Below are 23,561 nucleotides of genomic sequence, written 5' to 3'. Positions count from 1 at the left end.
AATATATAATTTAAATTATTTTAAAAATTTCTTCCTTTCTTCTTTTTGATTGAAAATATATTGTGCTAATGCCCAATGAGTTTTTGGACATTGACAGATTGACGTAAGCTAGAATTCGTTCGAACGTCAAACTTCAACCCTGTTTGTGGGTTTGTGGTTTGTGCAGACAACAAAATACTTATTGCAAAATAAAGTGCAATATTTTAATTCAAGACTGTTTCAAAACGTTTTTTTTTTATCACTTTAGCTTATTTTGCTCTTTAATTAAATTGTTATGCTTGTCTCGCAAACTTCATGTTTTTAACCACGCTATTTACAGCGCCCGCCTAAATAGTAAGTTTTCCCAACAAACTTTGGTGGAATCAATATTTTAAATATCTGCTGGTTTTAAGTTGTCGGTTTTTCGATATAACACGTTTTTTTCTAGAAAATGTATAACGGAATCGGATTGCAGACCCCAAGGGGTTCTGGCACTAATGGCCATGTTCAGCGTAACTGGGCTTTGGTTAGGCCCCCAGCAAAGGCAAAGTCCTATACAACTGAAGAAGAGTTGGCTGCTTTGGACAAAACCACCTTCAAACAGCCAAACAAAGAAATTTTAGATCATGAACGGAAGAGGAAGATTGAGTTGAAATGTGCAGAATTTGCTGAAATTTTAGAAGAGCAAGGGTAAGTTTTTTCGTTAATTTATGTGTATGTTGCTACTTGCATGCATGTTTATGAATTAGGCTATATTTTGTGAATAGATTTAAGAAGGTAAGTAACAAAAAGTCTGTTAAATTGCTTAATAAACAGAACTGGCTAAGTGTTTAGTAACTCATGTTTGTTTACAAGTTTCTAAGGTTTTTGGGATTTTTCCATACACTTTTAAAATGTGTTGAACTAGGTCAGAAGCAAGTTGTACAAACACAACCAATAAGTTTAAATTCTCTTTTTTTTTCTTATGAGATTGTAATGGTAGTGTAAGGTATTGCCTTTGGTGCTATTTTTAGCTTGACTTTTTATGATAAGTGCAGTTTTACTGGCAATAGTCATTTAAATGTTGTTTAGGAATGTTGTATTACCATATTACCTATACATTTGTTTCTTTACTGATATTACAGAAAGTGACAATAATTAACATTAACAGCATGATCAACAGTTTTAAGAGGTTAATTTCTTACAAAATGTATTTTTGTGCTGATTTTTTGGTCTCACTACTGATGTAAAATTAATAACTTGGCCACTTTAATAAGGCCCTTAATTTCAGTACAGGTAACTCTTATCACCAATCTTATCATACAACAAGGAGTGAAATAACTATTGTTTTTTTTAATTGAAGCAGATGTTAATAAAACAGACCAATTAAAGCATTATTGGTCTCTTGAAGTGGATCTTTTTTCAGATTTACAGAAGAAACCATCACCAATAAGGTCAACAACTACAGGAAGATGCTGTTGGGATCTGACTATAAGGAGGACAAAGCTATTGATAAGTGGACAAGAATAAAGTAAGATTTTTTTAATATATTTTGATAGAGATACAAAAATATGTGGGCAAAGGCATCATAAAACAAATTTTCCATACTTTTTTCCTAAACTTTGCCAAACCAATTTATCTAAAAGTGTTTCTTCTCTGGTTAGTCTATAAACTTGTCAGGATTCACCTGAAAATATACTCCATTACTCTGATTTTTTAGTAGAAAATGTAATGGATAGTATAGTTGCTGGTATGGTTGGTTCAGGTTCTGCTGTCTTTTTAGGTCAATTATAAGGTTCTCAGAATTTTTTTAAAAGCATAATTGAAAAATTAATAATGATTAAATTTAGACAGTGCACTTATCATTTGTTCTTAGATACATGGGCAAATACTTGGTTACAAAACTTTTTTGACAAATAGGAATTTAAAAGAAACTATTTTTCTCTCACTGAACTCCCTTAAATGATTTTCCAAAATTAGAATAAGGCTTAATAAGAACATGTCTTTAATCAAAATGTTCAGCTGAAGTTATTAGTTATTTTAGATACTTAGTAGGTATTTTGAAATATTGTGATAAGAATACAAAGATTCTTATTTTATGGATTTTAAATTATAACACTTAAGGTGACTTTCAGTTTTATCCCCCAAGATTGATTCAGAACAGACCTCCCTCTTCTCTTAAAATTGAATAACATAGCTCCCTTTATTTGAAAATAATGATACTGGATCGATTCGAGGGTAAATCCGGCGGATGCTGCGCAAACTAACATCCCCTCCAATCGCCGGTTTCGCCTCCTCCATCCTCTCTAAAATTTCAAGATGCCCGACGTACGCGAGTATTAACTACAATCAAAAGATGTAGTCGCGAACGACGAAACCAAAAAAAAATCACTAATGTCTTCCAAATAGTTATTAAAGTGTGCAACCTAGGTGATAATAAGTCTTCCATTAGTTAAGTCGCTTAGTCGTAAGTTTAAAGTGTGATAATAATCCTTTGCTTCCTATTTGCAAAATTCCAAAATGAAGAAAAATTTATATCGAAACAAACCGAGAAATCAAAGAATGTTGGTAGAAAATCGATTTCCAGTAGAATATCGGGGTAACAAATCCGCTAATCTTCGATCAACAGTGGATGAAAGGGTGATATTTGAGAGGTTATGGAGAGGGGCGCTTTGTCAAGCTTTGGGGCCCAAAGCGCCTTTAATAGCCAGAAGGCCTAGACAGTGTTGCTGTCATTGTGATTGTATTAATCAAAGGCACTTGATTGGACAACGAATTGAACCTCAAAGAGAGGCTCTCAGATCTGTTATTAGGTAACAAATTTTGTTTTATTTAGAAATTATTTTTATTCTGTTGTTTTGGAGAAAGATTTTGGATTTTTTTTTGGTCCAATTTTGTCACAACATAATTCTTAGAACTTTACTTAATTTTGTGTGTTATATCCAGCCTTTTCCAGGAATTGTATGTACTCTGTTTATAAAGATCATTTACAACTAAATACAAAGGGTATAAAAAATAAGCATTTTTGAGAGAAAGGTTTGATGGTTTGCACCGGCGTATTTAAGACCGGAGACATGTTAGCAACGATTCTCGGCAACGAAATCGGCAGTTCGTTTTTCCACCAGTGGTCGCGCGTATTCACTTTACGCTTTCTACCGTTTGTTCTCCCGTCTAGCCTGCTCTTGCTATAACTACTGTAGAAATATAAAATACAGTTAAATAATTAAAAATGTATTATAGTAATTACTAAGTAATTATTGTGCATCATTCTAGGATTAAGTGTTAATGAAATGGGAAATCATAAGAAAAATAAACCAAGTATTTTGTTTAAACATTTTTTAAGGGTTGAACATCGACCGTTGCTGGGGGTTTTTTTCACTAAATCGACTAAGGGTAGATATAGGAATATTATCCTGTCAAAAACTCAGAAAGGCCGGGTACTTTAAGGAAGTGAGGGTTAATTAAATGCAAGGTGGTGGAAAAAGTAGAAACATTTTACAATTTAAATTGTTTTTAAGGGTTGAAAATGGACCGTTGCTGGGGGTTTTTTTAACTAAATCGACTAAGGGTAGATATAGGAATAATATCCTGTCAAAAACTCAGAAAGGCCGGGTACTTTAAGGGAGTGAGGGTTAATTAAATGCGAGGTGGTGGAAAAAGTAGAAACATTTTACAATTTAAATTGTTTTTAAGGGTTGAAAATGGACCGTTGCTGGGGGTTTTTTTCACTAAATCGACTAAGGGTAGATATAGGAATAATATCCTGTCAAAAACTCAGAAAGGCCGGGTACTTTAAGGGATTGAGGGTTAATTAAATGCGAGGTGGTGGAAAAAGTAGAAACATTTTACAATTTAAATTGTTTTTAAGGGTTGAAAATGGACCGTTGCTGGGGTTTTTTTTCACTAAATCGACTAAGGGTAGATACAGGAATAATATCCTGTCAAAAACTCAGAAAGGCCGGGTACTTTAAGGGAGTGAGGGTTAATTAAATGCGAGGTGGTGGGAAAAGTAGAAACATTTTACAATTTAAATTGTTTTTAAGGGTTGAAAATGGACCGTTGCTGGGGGTTTTTTTCACTAAATCGACTAAGGGTAGATATAGGAATATTATCCTGTCAAAAACTCAGAAAGGCCGGGTACTTTAAGGGAGTGAGGGTTAATCAAATGGAAAATATTAAGAAAAATAAACAAAGTATTTTGTTTAAACAGTTTTTAAGGGTTGAACATCGACTGTTGCTGGGGGTTTTTTTCACTAAAAGGACTTAGTGTACATATATCTATTACATTCTGGAGAGACCTTTGAAAGGCCGACTTTTAAGACCGACCCTTTTAAGGGACGTAAGGTGAATTAAATGAGCCCTGATGAAAATAGTAAGGATTTTTCTCTAAGTAGGATACATGTAGCTATCACATTTTTGGAAGACCTTGGAAAGCCCGACTCTTATTTTTTTATGGATGTATCGTAAAAAAAAAACATTTTTGAAAGATAATTCAGTTGATGGTTAAGTACGTTCGTATTGGCAACATTGCCTTCTTTGACCAGGAGCTTGTTGCAAGGCTCAGCGTTTTCTATTTTCACGCGTGATGTCTGTTTACATTAGATCCAGACACGGCCAGGACGGTGTTCTTTGATGTAAGCCGACGTATAAGAAGCCGAAGTAGTTGGAAACCGCCGAAAAATTGGCAAAGCCTATATAAAAATTGTCTAGAAAGAATAAGAGTCATATCGTATTATTTATTTCTTTTCCTCACGTCTTGTAGGTATGCTTTTGTTTTAACGTTTTTAGGCTTAGTTTAGTTGCTCTGAATATATCTGACAAAGTGGTTGAATTGGTTTTGTTAGCGAATATAAGAGCGACTTTCTAGCATTTCAATTTCTGATATTTGCAAATAAAGTAACATAATTAAAACGAAAACAGGTTTATACTTTTACACAAATCTTTATAACATTAATTATTATTTTCAAACATCAGTTTTAGTGAAGGTATAATTGTCATTGTTGGCGTCTTTTTTGTGGGGCGTATATGGCAAGAGTCAAAGTGTAAGGGTCAAACTTTTCTATTACATTGTCATCTTATGTCACGACGCCTACTTTACAATTATTTTTGTTATGAGTGCTATACTCCGTGGTTGAAACACCCAATACGAGTTACAATAATACCTAACTTAACCTAATAAAAACTAGTAGACCTAATAGTACTAGTAAAATAAAGTAATTCTCAACGTCATTGACAAATTGAAAACATCGTAGGTTTTTGTTTTATTTTTAAATGTATATAATCCAGTTACAATTGTACATAAAATCAGGCACATAAACGGGCTCTATTGACTCATCATTTTATACAACTAATTGTTCAATAAAAGTTTGTATGAAATGACACAAACACACTTATTTTCCTAATAAAATATAAAAATACAGGGTATCTCAGAAATACATGTAATTATAAATAAAGAATAAATAGAATAAAATAAATAAATGTATTTAAAAAATATATAAAATTATTGAAAATAAACAACCTTCACTACCCACAAAGTTTGAGTTAAATTGATGATGATGGTTTTGCAGAAGTTTATAGTTTTGTATTTTTTAGAGTGTTTGACTCTCTATATCTCGAAAACGAAGAGTTTTCGGATCCACGTATATTTTAACTTTTTTCATATTTGGGCCAGCTCAGTTTATCCCTAAATTTACGGTACTTATTTCTAAGACACCCTGTATATTATTGAAATATAAACATAATAAATTGTTGGAGCTATGTTCTATAAGTTGGTTGAGGAGAGTTATTCATTTATTTTCGATTTTTGGGCTTTGCGTCTCACCGCATCAAAAAGGTTTGTTGGGAAAATGGAATTTTGCACTATTTTTAACTAAGTAGAAAATAACATTAACCTAGTCGTCCCAACACAAGACCACTGACTTAGGTTCGGTCTTGAACCTGAAAAACTTCAAGAAATCTGAAAAATAAAAAACAGCAGAACACAGCAAACAATAACTTATAATAAATAAACAACCTGATACTTAGTAATTTTGAATTCTGAGAAAGATTTTTTGTCAATTAAATTGACATAAATGTTTCGACTATTGTTGCAGTGAATGGTTGTAAAAATAAAACAATAGATAACCTTTGACGCGAAGCCCAAAAAACAAAAATAAATAATACATTATAGTGTGAAACAAGTTCATGTGTAAAGCATGGGAATCTTGAAAACAGTAAAAATAAAACTAAAATTTACAAATTATAATTTCCATAGGGCACTGGTAGAAAATGAAAGCAATCATGCATCTCACGATTTTATAATTTTTTTTATCTAATCCACACGCTATTTTTGGCATAACAATTTTTTTTAAATTTCGTGAGATGCACAACTGCCGTTAATTTACCAATGCCCTCCATAAGTACAAATATTTAGGTTTGTGGAAATATTTGGGCTTTGTGATCAAATGAATTATTTTGAAACCCTTGGAAAACTGCAGAAGTGCATAGCCCACTTTGCCCTGCTGAGGCCAATGGGTAAAACCACCAACCCCAAATTTTGACCTAAAAATATAAAATAAAACATAAAACATTCAGGTATTTATTCAGCCGAAAACAACTCGACTTCAGGTGGGTTTATAAAACCAATAAAATAAAAATAATTTAATAATATAAATGATCTGCTGTGGTTGAAAAGGGTTTACAGAACAAAATAAAAATTACTATAGAGAAACTACCAGATATTTATTATTACCTCAGCTGATGCCATCCCTAAAAGAAGTACAGGTAGTTGTATGTCTTCTAGCGTGATTTCCAAAGTAATAATTTAAGTCCAGCAAATAAATTGCTTTAATCCTAATTTGTTTTTAAATAATTGCTTTTAAAGGACTTCCCGATTTAAAATTTTAATTTATTCAAAACAGAACCAATCAAAATTAGTGTTTAAGGTTAACAAAAAAGGAAGTTAAAATAAGTTCGCAAGCTTATCTTATTTTATCTTATCTCTTATTTATATATTATTTTTTTTTTATAAACGCAACGCAACGACATAGCAAACAGCAACTTTCAACAATTATTTTATTTTATTGATTTTATAAACCCACCTTTCATATTGTCTCTGATACATTTTGTCCTTTTACTCAAACCAAAAAAAGCGCTCAATACTACCACAAAAAAGCTGTTACTGTTAGTAAGCATAAACAGAAAACGTATAGTGTGTAGTGCGCACCTTTTTTATTATAAAAAAATACTTCAAGTTTTATTAAAGTAAATGTCTATAAATAAGTACAGTTTTTCAATTTCACCCTGTAGTAAAAACCAAAATAAAAATTGCTGGTCACATCCGTAAATTACACGAAAATGTACTAAAACTGCAATAATGTATCTATAAAAATAAGAGATAGCAAACACAAAAATTACCTAATTTTTCGTGCAATGCCCTTGGACATTTTTAAGTCGGCAGACACGCAGTGTACCAGAGCATACTCGGGGTGAAAAGAAAATAAATCCCTCTCGACCTCTGAAAGTACAGCCGCTGGACTTATTTCTCCTCTATTGAACGCAACCCAAAAATGTCGAAATTCGACTTCCTTGATCCTATTCCTAAAAAATTCAAATGCTTACAATTCGGTACTTTGTAAAAAAAATAACATCGCACTATAAGAACGACCTATCTTGAGTTTTGTGTAAAACCACATACCGGGTGTCCAGAAAAAGCAAGAGAGGTTAATATGGTTATTTTTATTTCTCTGTAAGGGTGATTTAGTTGGAAAACTAAAAACTTTTAGTTTAAATTTCAATCTTGCAATTTTATCGTCGACAAGAAACAGGCATCTTGATTGTTTTCAGTCTATTTAGCTTTTTAAAAAATTTTCAAGAATGATAAAACTACAATTAGTTTGTAGAAAGTACATACAAAATCCAAAATTAATAAAAAATCAAAATTATGATCACAACCCTCAACATGACCAGTTCAGTTTAATAGTTTTATAGACGCTCTACGACTTCAATTTAAAAAGTTTTACAATAATTACCCAACTGAACAGACACAAGAAAAAAACGATTTTTAATGTTAATCTGTTATGTCCCCGTGTTCTCCTGGACACCCGATATAAGTTACAAATTTGTGATATTTTCAACTTTCTTTATGCTAAACTGTAATTTATTTCTACTCAAACATACTTACATTGCGAATAAGAAACAGTTTTCTTAGATGAACAATTTGGAAATAACTCCCTTGGGACACTTGGGAAACGAGTAGGCAATTCCCAGTTAGCACAACAACGTACAAGAAGCGAATGAACTGTGAAGTATTTAACCGTGCCAAAGTAACTGGCAAATTTTATAAAGTTGGTTGCAATAATAACGATTTTCCAAGCAAAGTAAAAGCTTTGTAAAATATCCAAGAAATTAGAATTACCAACACCAAGGCAAAAGAGAATTACATGACTGTAATTTCTCTGTTTGAAGAGATTATATTTACTTGTTAAAATGACCGTTAAAAAATATAAAAATAGGCGAAGACAAAAGCTGACTGGCCTAATTTATTATCTTAATCCTACACTCCATAAAAAGAAGTGCGTCCCCCACCGGCACGCGCCGATCCATAATCATTGTCGGCGCTCCTTTGATATAAAGAAGTCAAATTTTCTTGAAATACGAAATGTCTGCAGTGTTGTCATAGTTAACAAAATTAAATAAAGGATCTAGATACCCTTATAAGTGGTATTACAAATACAATAATGATTGATATGGCAAATGAGTCAACAACCATAACCTACAATTACTGAAAATGTCTGAATGAACTGCTAAGTCGATTTAGCGAAAAAAACATCCAGTAACGGTCGATTTTCGACCCTTAAAAACAATTTAAATTGTAAAATGTTTCTACTTTTTCCACCACCTCGCATTTAATTAACCCTCACTCCCTTAAAGTACCCGGCCTTTCTGAGTTTTTGACAGGATATTATTCCTGTATCTACCCTTAGTCGATTTAGTGAAAAAAACCCCCAGCAACGGTCCATTTTCAACCCTTAAAAAATGTTTAAACAAAATACTTGGTTTATTTTTCTTACCATTTCCCATTTGATTAACCCTCACTCCCTTAAAGTACCCGGCCTTTCTGAGTTTTTGACAGAATAATATTCCTATATCTACCCTTAGTCGATTTAGTGAAAAAAACCCCCAGCAACGGTCCATTTTCAACCCTTAAAAACAATTTAAATTGTAAAATGTTTCTACTTTTTCCACCACCTCGCATTTAATTAACCCTCACTCCCTTAAAGTACCCGGCCTTTCTGAGTTTTTGACAGGATATTATTCCTGTATCTACCCTTAGTCGATTTAGTGAAAAAAACCCCCAGCAACGGTCCATTTTCAACCCTTAAAAAATGTTTAAACAAAATACTTGGTTTATTTTTCTTACCATTTCCCATTTGATTAACCCTCACTCCCTTAAAGTACCCGGCCTTTCTGAGTTTTTGACAGAATAATATTCCTATATCTACCCTTAGTCGATTTAGTGAAAAAAACCCCCAGCAACGGTCCATTTTCAACCCTTAAAACAATTTAAATTGTAAAATGTTTCTACTTTTTCCACCACCTCGCATTTAATTAACCCTCAATCCCTTAAAGTACCCGGCCTTTCTGAGTTTTTGACAGGATATTATTCCTATATCTACCCTTAGTCGATTTCGTGAAAAAAACCCCCAGCAACGGTCCATTTTCAACCCTTAAAAACAATTTAAATTGTAAAATGTTTCTACTTTTTCCACCACCTCGCATTTAATTAACCCTCACTCCCTTAAAGTACCCGGCCTTTCTGAGTTTTTGACAGGATATTATTCCTGTATCTACCCTTAGTCGATTTAGTGAAAAAAACCCCCAGCAACGGTCCATTTTCAACCCTTAAAAAATGTTTAAACAAAATACTTGGTTTATTTTTCTTACCATTTCCCATTTGATTAACCCTCACTCCCTTAAAGTACCCGGCCTTTCTGAGTTTTTGACAGGATATTATTCCTATATCTACCCTTAGTCGATTTAGTGAAAAAAACCCCCAGCAACGGTCCATTTTCAACCCTTAAAAACAATTTAAATTGTAAAATGTTTCTACTTTTTCCACCACCTCGCATTTAATTAACCCTCAATCCCTTAAAGTACCCGGCCTTTCTGAGTTTTTGACAGGATATTATTCCTATATCTACCCTTAGTCGATTTAGTGAAAAAAACCCCCAGCAACGGTCCATTTTCAACCCTTAAAAACAATTTAAATTGTAAAATGTTTCTACTTTTTCCACCACCTTGCATTTAATTAACCCTCACTTCCTTAAAGTACCCGGCCTTTCTGAGTTTTTGACAGGATAATATTCCTATATCTACCCTTAGTCGATTTAGTGAAAAAAACCCCCAGCAACGGTCGATGTTCAACCCTTAAAAAATGTTTAAACAAAATACTTGGTTTATTTTTCTTAATATTTCCCATTTGATTAACCCTCAATCCCTTAAAGTACCCGGCCTTTCTGAGTTTTTGACAAGATATTATTCCTATATCTACCCTTAGTCGATTTAGTGAAAAAAACCCCCAGCAACGGTCCATTTTCAACCCTTAAAAACAATTTAAATTGTAAAATGTTTCTACTTTTTCCACCACCTCGCATTTAATTAACCCTCAATCCCTTAAAGTACCCGGCCTTTCTGAGTTTTTGACAGGATATTATTCCTATATCTACCCTTAGTCGATTTAGTGAAAAAAACCCCCAGCAACGGTCCATTTTCAACCCTTAAAAACAATTTAAATTGTAAAATGTTTCTACTTTTTCCACCACCTCGCATTTAATTAACCCTCACTCCCTTAAAGTACCCGGCCTTTCTGAGTTTTTGACAGGGTATTATTCCTATATCTACCCTTAGTCGATTTAGTTAAAAAAACCCCCAGCAACGGTCCATTTTCAACCCTTAAAAACAATTTAAATTGTAAAATGTTTCTACTTTTTCCACCACCTTGCATTTAATTAACCCTCACTTCCTTAAAGTACCCGGCCTTTCTGAGTTTTTGACAGGATAATATTCCTATATCTACCCTTAGTCGATTTAGTGAAAAAAACCCCCAGCAACGGTCGATGTTCAACCCTTAAAAAATGTTTAAACAAAATACTTGGTTTATTTTTCTTAATATTTCCCATTTGATTAACCCTCAATCCCTTAAAGTACCCGGCCTTTCTGAGTTTTTGACAGGATATTATTCCTATATCTACCCTTAGTCGATTTAGTGAAAAAAACCCCCAGCAACGGTCCATTTTCAACCCTTAAAAACAATTTAAATTGTAAAATGTTTCTACTTTTTCCACCACCTCGCATTTAATTAACCCTCAATCCCTTAAAGTACCCGGCCTTTCTGAGTTTTTGACAGGATATTATTCCTATATCTACCCTTAGTCGATTTAGTGAAAAAAACCCCCAGCAACGGTTCATTTTCAACCCTTAAAAACAATTTAAATTGTAAAATGTTTCTACTTTTTCCACCACCTCGCATTTAATTAACCCTCACTCCCTTAAAGTACCCGGCCTTTCTGAGTTTTTGACAGGATATTATTCCTATATCTACCCTTAGTTAATTTAGTGAAAAAAACCCCCAGCAACGGTCCATTTTCAACCCTTAAAAACAATTTAAATTGTAAAATGTTTCTACTTTTTCCACCACCTTGCATTTAATTAACCCTCACTTCCTTAAAGTACCCGGCCTTTCTGAGTTTTTGACAGGATAATATTCCTATATCTACCCTTAGTCGATTTAGTGAAAAAAACCCCCAGCAACGGTCGATGTTCAACCCTTAAAAAATGTTTAAACAAAATACTTGGTTTATTTTTCTTATGATTTCCCATTTCATTAACACTTAATCCTAGAATGATGCACAATAATTACTTAGTAATTACTATAATACATTTTTAATTATTTAACTGTATTTTATATTTCTACAGTAGTTATAGCAAGAGCAGGCTAGACGGGAGAACAAACGGTAGAAAGCGTGTAAAGTGAATACGCGCGACCACTGGTGGAAAAACGAACTGCCGATTTCGTTGCCGAGAATCGTTGCTAACATGTCTCCGGTGTATTTAAGAGCATTCTAAATGCCACTTAGGCGAAGTTGTGATTTGACTGTGACATTTTGCTTATGACCGATCACAGTAAAATTATAGGAGGATGCCTTTAAATACGTTGGTGCAATAGCTTCTGTACCTCTAATGGCAAATGTAATATTTGGTGTGCTTCAAATTGTAGAAAATCAAGGATAAAAAAACTAAAAAAGTTTCTACACAATAGTTTAACAGAAATTCTTTGGTAACACATGAAAACCCTTGTAGGGGAGGCAGTTTATTTGATATTATAGTAATTACATAGGCTTATACACGCCACCATTTTTGAGTTTAAGGTGGCTTGTGAGCTATAGTTTTAGATAAACTAATTCTAAAACTTTCTTGCAGTAAGTATTTCAGAAAATGACAAAATAAATTAATTGGAAAATTTGCAGTTGTGATAGTATTTACAAGCACGTATGTGTTGCAATTAGGGGATTTCCTATAAAAATTAAGAATTTTTTTCTTTGACAATATCAACTTGAGAGTTCCCAGAACAGAAATTACCATATTTTTCTCAATGACTGTAACTATCAATGAAAAATATATCTATATTGATAGAACAAACCAAAAAAAAACACTACATTTCTGTTATGTTTCAATTAAGTGTGACCTATTTTTTGAACACTTGTCTAAACGATCGTAAAGTATACTTATTATGTAATCCCATTGTGTAATGTATACAAAAAAGGGATTCTCCCCGCCGCTGACTCACGCGTCACCCCAAATTCTGACTGGTCTGGGGCGAATATTGATCGACGCCAACGTCGCCGTCGCGTACTATTTTCCCCTACACAGAAATATTTCTTTAGTATGAATAGTAAACCCGACCCGTTAATAGGGTTTTATTTAAAAACTTTAATGCATATTTAGGGAAAATTGAAAATATTTTTACTTACTGCAAGCAATTTCTCGCTGTGATTAGTCATATTGACCGCAGCTGCATCATACGATTTTACCCTGTTTGGTTATGATGGTGTGTTACAACTATGACTCGACTGATAAGTGAGTATTTTGTTTTCTGTGGATTTATGGTTTGCCTTGTGCATTGATAGTAATTCGAGTTTAGTCTGTAGAGATTGATTTATGTCGTAAAATAATTTAAACCTGACTCCCTGTAAATTATGTAAATTTATTTTTTTTAACTGAACTATACACTGTCAATATTTATCCAAAAATTATTTGAAAAATACATTCTTCTAATTACTTATTATAAAAAAATAGTATCACAGAAAAAACATTTTTTGCTGAATAAGTGTAATTGAAGCGTTTCTTACAAAAACCAGAAAAGTTCAAAAATCATAATTTTTAGGAAGTGAAATCTTTGCTTTTTTGGATTTGTTAACTTAATTTTGGACATTTCTGGTTTTTGTAGGGAACCCAAGATACAAATGATGGATACAGTCGCGAATTTGTAGATGGTTCATCATTACTAAACTTCTTTTAAAATTTTGTATTTTTTGTATTTCTTTTCGACGTTTTGTATTTTTTTCTTGACCATACAAATACTATACACGTGGAATGATCATGAGTGTTGTCACGTTTTTACTTCCACTTTTTTTGCGCCTAATGTGTTGACACTGTGATGTTGTTATGCAGAATCAATCATCAAACAAATATAAAGTGACGTAACAATGTAATAGACAGGTAACGATTTCTAGAAGGCCAATCTTAAGACAGGTATAATTAAATTGTTGATCTTTAAATATTAATAATGTCAGTTTAACCATTTTTGAAAGAATATAAAATAAGCCTATTTTAGACTAGTACTTCCAGTCTAGAAAGACTTCATTTGGTTAAAAGTACAAAATGGATTCATTATTGTACTAGTAAAGAAATAATGTTAATGTGTCATTTTGGCAAAATGGCTTTGTGTTACATTGACATAGGTATAAGATTGATGTTTAAGCTATGGCGTTTTCCATTAGCAAGTTCAGAGTGTACTGTTTCTATCAAAATGTCATTGACAAATGTTGACCAGTAGTTTTGCACTAACAGTACCAATAGAAAATGTCTTTAGGTAAATCAGATTATTGTGCCGGTGTATACAAGTTGATCCAAATTGATTGTAGAATACTTAAAGGGTGGAAAATACATTAAAAATAGTAGAGTAGAGTGATGCACCAAGCAAAAATAATCTGGAAACTGGTACAATTTTTTTCAATCATGCATTAGCCTATAAAAGAAGACAATATCTGAAAAACTATTCAAAGTGAAAAAATTTCCAGGCAAACATTTCTTAGTAAAAAGTATAAGAAATTACATATGTCACATCAAAGTGCTCTAAAAGGTTTTTGGGGCTCACTTCTAAGGTTTGTTAGCTCCACTAACTTCTAGGTACTTCTCAGAACTACAGCTTATGTGATACTTTGGCATTTATGTACTTTTCATCATTGAATCATCTTATTATCAATTTAGACCACCTTGTACAATGAAAATGTTTCTTTTTCTATTTTATACACAGTAATATACTAATATTGATAACAAACAAAATATTTACTTTCTGTATTATTAAATCTGACTTTGTTTTAGTGTGACTGAGACTCATCAAGTAGCTGAAGCTCAACAAGAAAAAAATGCACGTCTACGAGAAGCGTTTGGTATTTCCGAGTATTTCGTAGAGGGCAGTAGCTTCGATCCGGACCGGCAAGCCAAAGAAAAACTGGCGGCGAGCGCAGCTGCAGCTGAGCGCGAAAAGCAGAGGGCGCTGGAGAGAGAAAAGGAAAAACAGGAGGCGACGCGATACCAATTGGTGAGGACGCCGACTCCAGAAAGACGCGCTGCTGAAGGTGAAGAGAGTGAAAAGGAGGAGGGACGTAAAAAGAAGAAGAAAAGGAAACAAAGAGATAGCAGGTGAGTGTTGATATTAATTTCTAGTATGTAACACACATTATCGATTTTGTTTACAGTACTTCAAGTGTGGAATTGAAGAAAAAGAAGAAGAAGAAAAGCAGAAAGAAGGACAAGTAAGTTGAACCCTAAAACTTCAGTGTCATTAATTTTCGTTACTCACGTAAAGCCAATTTTAAATGACCTTCTTTCAAATTGATGTTCGTTGTAGTCGTTTCTTGTCTTTTGATTTGTTCATAGTTTTGTAACTAAAAAACGATAGCTGATTAATATTATTCCTTATACTAATTCGTTGGTGGTATATTTTTTTGCCGAACATCGTATAAGAAGGCAGTAATCAGGTAATTGTATGGCCCGATTTTATACACATTTGTCCGATTGTTTTCATCTTTTCGTTTTCTCCTTTTTTTATGATATTTAGCCTGTCCCGAATTGCGGATCTTGAAGGTGCGTTGAGGAAGAATTGCAAGAGTGTACTATATTCAATTTTAATATAACTGATCGCAATTTAGTCGTATCACGATTGTGTAGATTTAAAAATACACACCACTGCTCTAAAATTGACGCTAATGCATTATATTTAAGGTGTGTATTTTTGAATCGATTATTTTGCTTTAGTTGCGGTAATATCAAGTTTACAATTGTTAATATCCCAACTAAATAAATTAGTTTATCACATTGTACTAGGTTTTTTAAGTATTGGTTACCGCAACCTAAAGCACTTTGAGAGTTTGTGTGTTGTGTTTTTTATATTAGAATTTAAATAAATGATTCTTTGTGGTTTTTAGTGTAAAATTATCCTCATGTTGCGTTTTTTATGTTTAGATCAGGTAAATCCAAAGATGGCAAGAAAAAGAAAAAGCAACAAAAAGAAGAGTCTTCGGATGAATCAAGCTCTGACTCAGATGAATCTGGCCGTGAGGTAAAAAAGAAGAAAACTAAAAAGAAGGAGGTAAGTTCAACTATTAAAAACGAGTTTAGTCAATTTTACTATAATGGCTGATAATTTGATTTTGTTACAAAAAACATAGCAATTATAAAGGCTATTTATGATAAGCATTTTTCTTGAAAAAAATGGTTTGTAATTTATGTTTATTTTGTTGCAGAAAAAGAAGTCGTCCAAAAAGAAACGAAGAGATGCTTCAGAAAGTTCTGACAGAAGGTAAATAATGCATATTTTATCATAATCATCTTTTTGAAAGTGAAAACCTGGAGGAGACTTTTTTGCCAAAATAAAAGAAAATGTTCAAGAGAATATGTGTCAGCAAGTGCTTTGTTTTCGAAATTTACAGTGTGTCCAGTTAGAGATACAGATTTGGTTAAATGGGAAAACATGGATTTAATAAAATGACATTTAGTAATTTACAATGAAAAAAATGTGTTTTTGAGATATTTTGAAATAAGTACATTTTTAGTTTTTACGTTTCCATTTTTTGTGACGTTAATATTGAAGCTAGACCAAAACCACGATACAGAAACAAATAACACGTCTCTGCATCAAATTTTAAAGCCTTTAAAGCGGCTTTTTCAGTTTTTAATTCCGACGTTTCTTCTTTGCGGAACACAAATGCGATCCTATAAAACTAAATTCTGAAAGCTTTTTTTTGCATTCAATTACTATTATTTTGTTTATTTTTTATTTTTGGTATTGGTGAAAAACTGATTGTTTGTCTTATTGTTGAAATTAATGATGACCACCTAAATAACCTAAACTATTTATTGGCGTAAGCAATAACTTTTAATTATTATATATAATTTTTAGATAGAAAAAAATAATTTTTAGATTTGTAGGTCAAGGTCAAAAAACAAAACAAAACTTTTCTCCCATTTAATCAAATCTGTATCTCCAGCATTTTTCAAGATTACTATTGTTTATAGTCCTTATCCTGGACAGTGTAGTATTAAAATTAAAACATTGGTTTGATACACCCTGTATCTCAAATTCTTAAATTTCTGATATAAGAATACAACCATTTGGAAGAAATCATCATAAACTGAATTTTTGTTCAATAATTTGAAATCTTAAATTAAAACAATAGCAGTACTTTAAGACAAGCTTGAAAATGGTTTTTATTTTTTTTTATCAAAAAATAGTGCATTTTAAGAAAAAACTGACCTTTTCTCCTCAAAATTGAACGGGAATTTCAAAATAGCTTATAATTTATAGTTTTATGTCAGGAAAAAATTGTGACACTTCTGATAACACTAAAAGCATAGTTTTTATTGTAAAATTCTGTATTACTGATAGGGATCAACACCACCAAAATCACATTAAAATATTTTTCAGCGTCAATTATTTATATTTTTTTATTGAAACTTGAAGACCAGAAAAAAGAAATTTATTTTGTTAGAGGATCTTCTCTGAGCTTTTGTCACCACAACTCTGAAACATACTGTATATTCACTCTTAACTCTACAATCATTTCATTTTTATCCTTTACTTGTAGCTCACCAGAGGTTAAAAAACGGAAACGTGATAAAAGTACCGCTGAGGAAACCGTAAAAAATCACAAACCCAAAGAGTTAAAGAAAGATTCATCGAGAAAGAACCGTAAATCTTCAAGATCCGCATCCCCTCAGAGGGATAACCGCCATAAATCTCATCGTAGCAAATCACCGAAAAAACAATCAAGGGAACGAAACGGCAAAGATTCGGATGAAGAAAGCAACAAACGCAAACGCAATAACCATGACAGTCGCCGTAAATCTGCTACCCCCGAAAAACGCGAAAGAAAAACTCCTGAACGTGGTAGAAAGAGAAAGCAATCTAAATCAAGAAGCGTGTCTCCCATTAACGCAGCTCCTGTAAAATCTATTAGGAGGTCTGAAGAACGGAAATACCGAAAAGAAGAACGAAAGGATGAGCCTAGAAGGCGATCTCGTTCTGGTGAACGAACTAGAAGGCGATCTGTAGATCGGAAACAAGTATCGGAAGAAAAACGAAACAGTAGGGAAAGATACAGATCTAGCTCCAGGTCAAAATACAGTCGTCGGGGAAGACCTGAACATGAATCGGAAAGCAGAAGGCGATCGGGAAGTAGAAGCAGACGCGAACGAACTCCGCCAAAGTCATCACGGGCCAAACCATCCAGTCCCAGTCGGTCTCCTTCCAGACGAAGAACTCCTGTGAAATCCAATCGAGATAGAAAAAGAAGCGCCAGCTCCGATCATCGCACTAAGCAAATCAGACGCACCAAAAGCCCTGAAAGCAAAAAAGTTGAACTTCCTCCTACAAAAAAACAATCATTAACGCCCGTTCGGACAGCAAAGAAAGACAAAAGCAGGTCTCCGAGTCGCTCCAGAAACCGTTCACGGTCCAGAAGTCCTCCACCAAAAGAAAAACGAGTCCGATCACCAACTCCTCCGATTAAAAGTCCTCAAATGGAAAAATCGGCAAAAGTTGATAAGGTGAAGCCCAAATCACCGAAAGTTAGCAAAAAACCTATGCCGGTGGTTATGCTGCGACAATCATCAAGTGAACGTGAGGATTCGGATAAGAGCGACAAAGAGGAGCCTCAACAGGTTGTTGATAATGAGAGGGAGTTGAGGATTTTGAGGTTGTTGAAATCGGGGTTGGCGGCGAAGGCTAAGGAGTCTTTGGAGAAAATGAAGGAGAAAAACGAGAAGGTGGTTAGTCCACCTGCGATTATTTCTCGAACTGTTATTCAGTCGGATACGTTTGATATTAAGGTAAGTTTGTTTTGTTAAATTTATTATTATTATTTTTTATTCCGTAAATTTTCCGGGGAATTTGTTGTTTGTCTGTTTATGGATAAGTGTATGGTCATTAGAACCATACAAACCGGACCAAATATCACTTACTATTTTGTAAATGACAAACAAATTGTAATTCTTTTACCTCAAATTGATAAAATACGCTCAAAACTAATATGTAAAAACATTACAAAACGAGATTTGAGAGCTTTACGTAATGATATGATTAGAGATGGCCGAAGGTAATTTTTTTTACGAAGAATTTTCGGAAAATGGTTAATTATCGGGAATTTTTTTTACATATGTTCTCAGAATTTTGAATATTTATTTCTCACTAATTTACTGAGAGTATTCTATTACGATTTTTTTAATTGATAGCTGTGGATAATTTTTTTTTTACTATTTAACAAAACATGATATCTGATGCATTGGCTTCAAATTTAATTTGCACAAATAAATTCAAAACAACATATTACTTTGTGAAATACATTTTTATTAACGAAATATTATCAAACTATTAAGGGCCCGTTTTTCAGACTCTAAAGTCTAAAACAACTTCTCTACTTGGAAATGTTTGAAGATTAAATTCAAATCTACGTTGCCAAAGCCAAAACTTTTGGTTCAGTCATTTTGGCAACGTCGAAAACGGCACTTTGAGTGAACTAGCTAGACCTGACAGCTGTCAAAACTTATTGTCGTGAAACTGTAGAATGTCAAATAGTCGCGTCTCTTTTATGAATCACGCGGTAACACACAGTTATCCAGCGTGGTTTATAGTCAGGTGACAACTGTTATAACTAATAAAACTCATTCAGCGCTAAAATACAACTGGAATACGCAAGTTAGCTGTGTTTTTAGTATGTATAACTCCATAGAGTAAAATTTAACAGTTGTAACATTAACAGGCACTTTGATATGGTTTTTACGTCACCTGACAGTTGTGACGTTAATTGACGTAAGTATTAAATTATTCCTTAACGTTAGAACTGACAAATTTGGCTCCATGGAGCTGTGAACACAAATTACGGTGCAATTCCTCAAAGAAACACATCTATTTGGCATTTTATAATTTCAGGTCACTGGTGAAGGGGTATTGACATCTGTCACGTGACGCAATTAAATTATTACAATGTCCTTTAACGTCTTAACTGTCAAATTTGGCTCCATGCAGTTGTAAACATCACTTCCAGTGTAATTGCTCAAATTAGCAACTATTTGTAATTTAGTAGTTTCAGGTCACTGGTAAACGGGTTTCGACAGTTTTTACAGCTGTAGGCGTAAGAAAAGTATAAAAGTGTTCACTAACGTCAGAAATATCAAATTAGGCTCCAGGGAGCTGTAAAGGCTACTTACAGTGTTTCTCCAAGAAACATCTACTTGACATTTTATAGTTTCCTGTCTTTTGTAATTTCCAAGTAGTCCAAATTCTATTGTCTGAATTGTTGCTTTTGCACTTATTACCTTTTCTTTGTCATTCTTTTGATTTTTTTTAAATTTGTTAAATTCTCTTGACATTTTGTCCAAAAATAAATGTCTGAGAATTTTATTAATTGTCAAATAGGTTTTTTGATTAATGCTGCTCTACTAGTAAATGCTTATGCATAAGTTGTAGTATGGCTACACGTTTGGTTAGTCTAAAAAATTTACAAGATGTCACCTTAAATTTTCAAAGCAAAGTCGTTATAAACTGGTAAACTAATCTGTAATTTTAGGTTCTACCACTGAAAAAAGACAACTCAGTTACAAAACCAAACAAAGACCATTTCGATATCAAACGTAAAATTAGTGGAAGCAGAAGTAAATCCAGATCCAGATCGGCTAGTTCCTCCAAGGATCGCACCAGTCGATCAAGAAGCCGCAGCTCGTCTGGATCATCGGACAGGTAAAATCCGTTTTTGTTAACCACATTTCCTGTAGGGTAAACGACAATTTTGTAGTTCGAAGGATAGCAGGTCCAGAAGTCGGTCGCGTTCTTCAAGCAGCAGCAGTCGATCGGATAGATCGTCTAGATCGCACAGCCGCAGCAGGTCGAGTTCCTCGAGGTCGTCGTACAGCTCCAGCTGTTCGTCGAGGAGGTCCAGGTCGATTTCCATACCGAGACGTCATGGATCACCAAGTTTTTTGTCTCGCAGGAGGATCACCAGGTAAGATATTTAACTCAAATATTTGGTGTTTTTGAGTTTATTCAACATTAGGAGACACACTAGATTCTTGCAAAAAGTGTGATAGCTTAATATTATCTTAAAGCTTATTTATTGTCTCTTAAGGGAATGAAAGCCAGATATTTTACTAGTTGACGTTGTAAGTGTTTTTTAAACATCTTAGTGATAGAACTAGGTCACATGAACCGCATTAGTTTGAGCACTTTTTAAACTTTGATTTATTTTTTTTATAATTTATAAAATACCGTTTGCTTACATTGCGCTTCTAATGGTTTGAAAATAATTTCAGCAAAGTTTATAGAAAAGGAATGCCAATGTTAAGCGAATAATAGCGATTATTCCTGTCATCAACAGTCTTCCTAGTATGTTTTGCATGCAGTCTGGTTAGAATTGTTATTTACCTACATTATTGATAATGATATAAGTGACAATATTCAAACGGAATAGCAGCTCTATTTGGCAATGTTGCATCACATCAAAAAATAATTTATTGTTTAATCTGTGGCTTGCAAATGTTCAAAAATCTTCAAGGTTTGGTTTAACAGACTTTCTGCTATACTTAGTCAGGCATATTTCTTCGGAAAACCGTAGCGCGTCTGGATCTGGCTAACGAGCCAAAATATTGAAACTATAATGCGTGCGTTTTTTTTATTTCAATTTTCTTAATTTTGCTTTTTTTGTATTTTTTATGCACGTTCACATTAGATAGTATTTATTTTGTTTTATTTTATTTTTCAGACGCAAGTAGGCGAGTTGTGTGTTAAATTATCTAAGTGAAATAATTTATTTGGATTACACACCCGTATTATTACCCTTAGCCTAAGTTTTGACAGTTCTATGGATAATAAAAACCGTTTGTTTGTTTTTTTTTTGGTTTTATTTTGTGTTTTTTTGTTTTGCTGTGACCAGGTAAGTTGCATGCCAGTTTATTTTTCTAGTAACTATATTAATAAAATCTGTGTTGTGGTGGTTAACTGACTAACTCTACTAACTGGTAATTAACCCACTAACTTAGCGCAAGAAAACGACCGATTCCGTACACTAGAATGTCACCTACTTCGGAAAGCAGCTACAGCAGCGGAAGTCCGTATTATTCGAGAAGAAGGTCGCCCACCAGATCACTTACTAAATCAATGAGCCGATCTGTAAGTCGGTCATTGAGTAGATCGCCAATCAGATCGTTGATGTCTCCCTGAGAGTTTACTCGCGTTGGTTTGCCACCAACAGAAGTAGGGTTTTACTTGTAGTAGACCAAAAAAGAACTTTATTATTATAATTAGCAATCTACAGGATGCTCAGAAAAATTGTTTGGCTTTTTTGAGGATATTTGAGTGCTCAAGAAGAAAAATATTACTCTTTGTAGACGCAAAATCCTTGAAAACTACCGTAATTACAATTTTTAAAACTAATGTAATAATGAAGTCTTTTAAATAATTTTGTTCCCGTTCATCCATTCTCATATATATTTTTTTTATTTGACATTTAAAATAACCACGTTGTATGTTGTGTTTTTGTGCAATGCGTTTGCTTGTTAATAACATCAGCTTTCATTGACTTTAAAATGATCTCTAACTAGGCAAATTGACCGGTAATATAGTTAAAAGCTAACACATAAGGTTGTGTATAAACTAGAAAAATGTTTTAGATCCTCATTAAGTAAATCAAAATTTGTTTTCTTTTTCTTGTACATTAATTGGAACAGTTGGAAAACTTTGTAATTGATGTAAACGCTCTGTTAAAGTTTTAAAAAAATTGTTGTACATACAATACAATAGGATATTTAAATACGATGAGATACAATGACGTAGTCAAAATATGAATACTTAGTGTGATTACTCTTTTGATTAATACCTGATCATGTACATTATTTACTTAGATGTTGATATTGAGGGAAATATTTTCATGTGCAATTTTGAGCTATTTACTAGTACTAGTCGCTATTTACTCATTTGTGATATTCTTCTTTACAAACTATTTATTTAATTTATTCTATTTATTTTTTATTTATAAAAATTATATGCTGTGTATGTAGTACTAATATATTTGAAGCAAGTAAACGAACGTTTTTTAAATGTATGTAGCTGCATAATGTCCTCGATTAACTTTAAAACGCCTTCCAGTTGTGAGAAAAAAGTGAAATAAATTAAATGCAACATTAGAATTATTCGCCTACTACACGAAAAGGAGTTTTTAAATACGGGAATAACATATGCAAATATGAAACATTATAGACTCGTGTAATTTCTACCACGAATTAATTTAAGGGTAATGTTGTATGCAAAGTTTTAATACGTATAAATTGTCCATAAATTTTAAATAAAGACGCCATTAATTTAAATTTATAGGGTATGCGTGCGTTTCAATATATGCACGTGGGTTTTTTTGTGTGTTTATGACATTTATGTGAGTTAATATAACAATTAACATTTTTCATTTTTCATTAGGAATACATCAATTTAATAATGATATTCTTAAGTCCTAAAAAATTTGCTCATAGGTTGAAAGTGAGAAAATCTACAGGATGATCCATAACCTTTTAATGTCGTAACTAAGGACGGAAGGTTTACATAGCAAACTTTTCAGGAGTTGATAATTTAATTACTGTTTGGAGTAGTGTTTTTGCCTACTAAACTCCAGGTATATTTGAAAAAAGGAGCGAATTCAAAATTTACATTATTTACAGGGGGTTTTGTTTCAAAAATATTTTAGAAAGAGAGTGTTTGGACTGGACTCTGGTTACATTCCAAATTAAAAAGACAAATTATT

The 23,561-nt window shown here is 33.0% G+C and overlaps 1 protein-coding gene and 2 long non-coding RNA genes across 6 annotated transcripts; 1 reads left to right on the top strand and 2 right to left on the bottom strand.

Annotated features, from left to right (window-relative positions):
• The first annotated feature begins 129 nt into the window (after positions 1 to 129).
• Srrm234 (Serine-arginine repetitive matrix 2/3/4) lies at positions 130 to 22,852 on the top strand. Of its 4 annotated transcripts, none has more exons than XM_081978463.1 (11): positions 130 to 333; positions 428 to 669; positions 1,385 to 1,489; positions 14,602 to 14,922; positions 14,979 to 15,035; positions 15,745 to 15,871; positions 16,026 to 16,081; positions 17,367 to 18,609; positions 20,346 to 20,515; positions 20,571 to 20,777; positions 21,811 to 22,852. In XM_081978463.1, exons 2-11 carry the CDS (start codon positions 431 to 433, stop codon positions 21,989 to 21,991), a joined length of 2,706 nt encoding a protein of 901 aa, XP_081834589.1. In that variant the 5' UTR covers positions 130 to 333; positions 428 to 430; the 3' UTR covers positions 21,992 to 22,852. The 4 variants fall into 4 exon arrangements, with proteins under 4 accessions (XP_081834589.1, XP_081834591.1, XP_081834590.1 ...); XM_081978465.1 differs by lacking the exon at positions 21,811 to 22,852 and adding an exon at positions 21,534 to 21,661 and having other exon boundaries at positions 132 to 333; XM_081978464.1 differs by lacking the exons at positions 130 to 333; positions 428 to 669; positions 1,385 to 1,489 and adding an exon at positions 2,318 to 2,771.
• On the bottom strand, positions 4,884 to 9,035 carry LOC145728344 (uncharacterized). The gene is made up of 3 exons (XR_014178061.1): positions 8,120 to 9,035; positions 7,354 to 7,536; positions 4,884 to 6,498 (listed from the first exon to the last, which is right to left on the bottom strand). It is a non-coding gene; the product is annotated as an uncharacterized LOC145728344 (long non-coding RNA).
• On the bottom strand, positions 12,611 to 13,713 carry LOC145728345 (uncharacterized). Its single transcript, XR_014178063.1, has 2 exons — positions 12,969 to 13,713; positions 12,611 to 12,859 (listed from the first exon to the last, which is right to left on the bottom strand). It is a non-coding gene; the product is annotated as an uncharacterized LOC145728345 (long non-coding RNA).
• Positions 22,853 to 23,561: the final 709 nt, after the last annotated feature.

The sequence above is a fragment of the Ips typographus genome, linkage group LG4, assembly GCF_016097725.1.
Source record: "Ips typographus isolate SLU linkage group LG4, UJ_Ityp_2.0, whole genome shotgun sequence".
NCBI classification, from domain to species: domain Eukaryota; kingdom Metazoa; phylum Arthropoda; class Insecta; order Coleoptera; family Curculionidae; genus Ips; species Ips typographus.
Note: the sequence above shows the minus strand (reverse complement) of the source record. Positions and strands in the feature narration are given on the sequence as shown.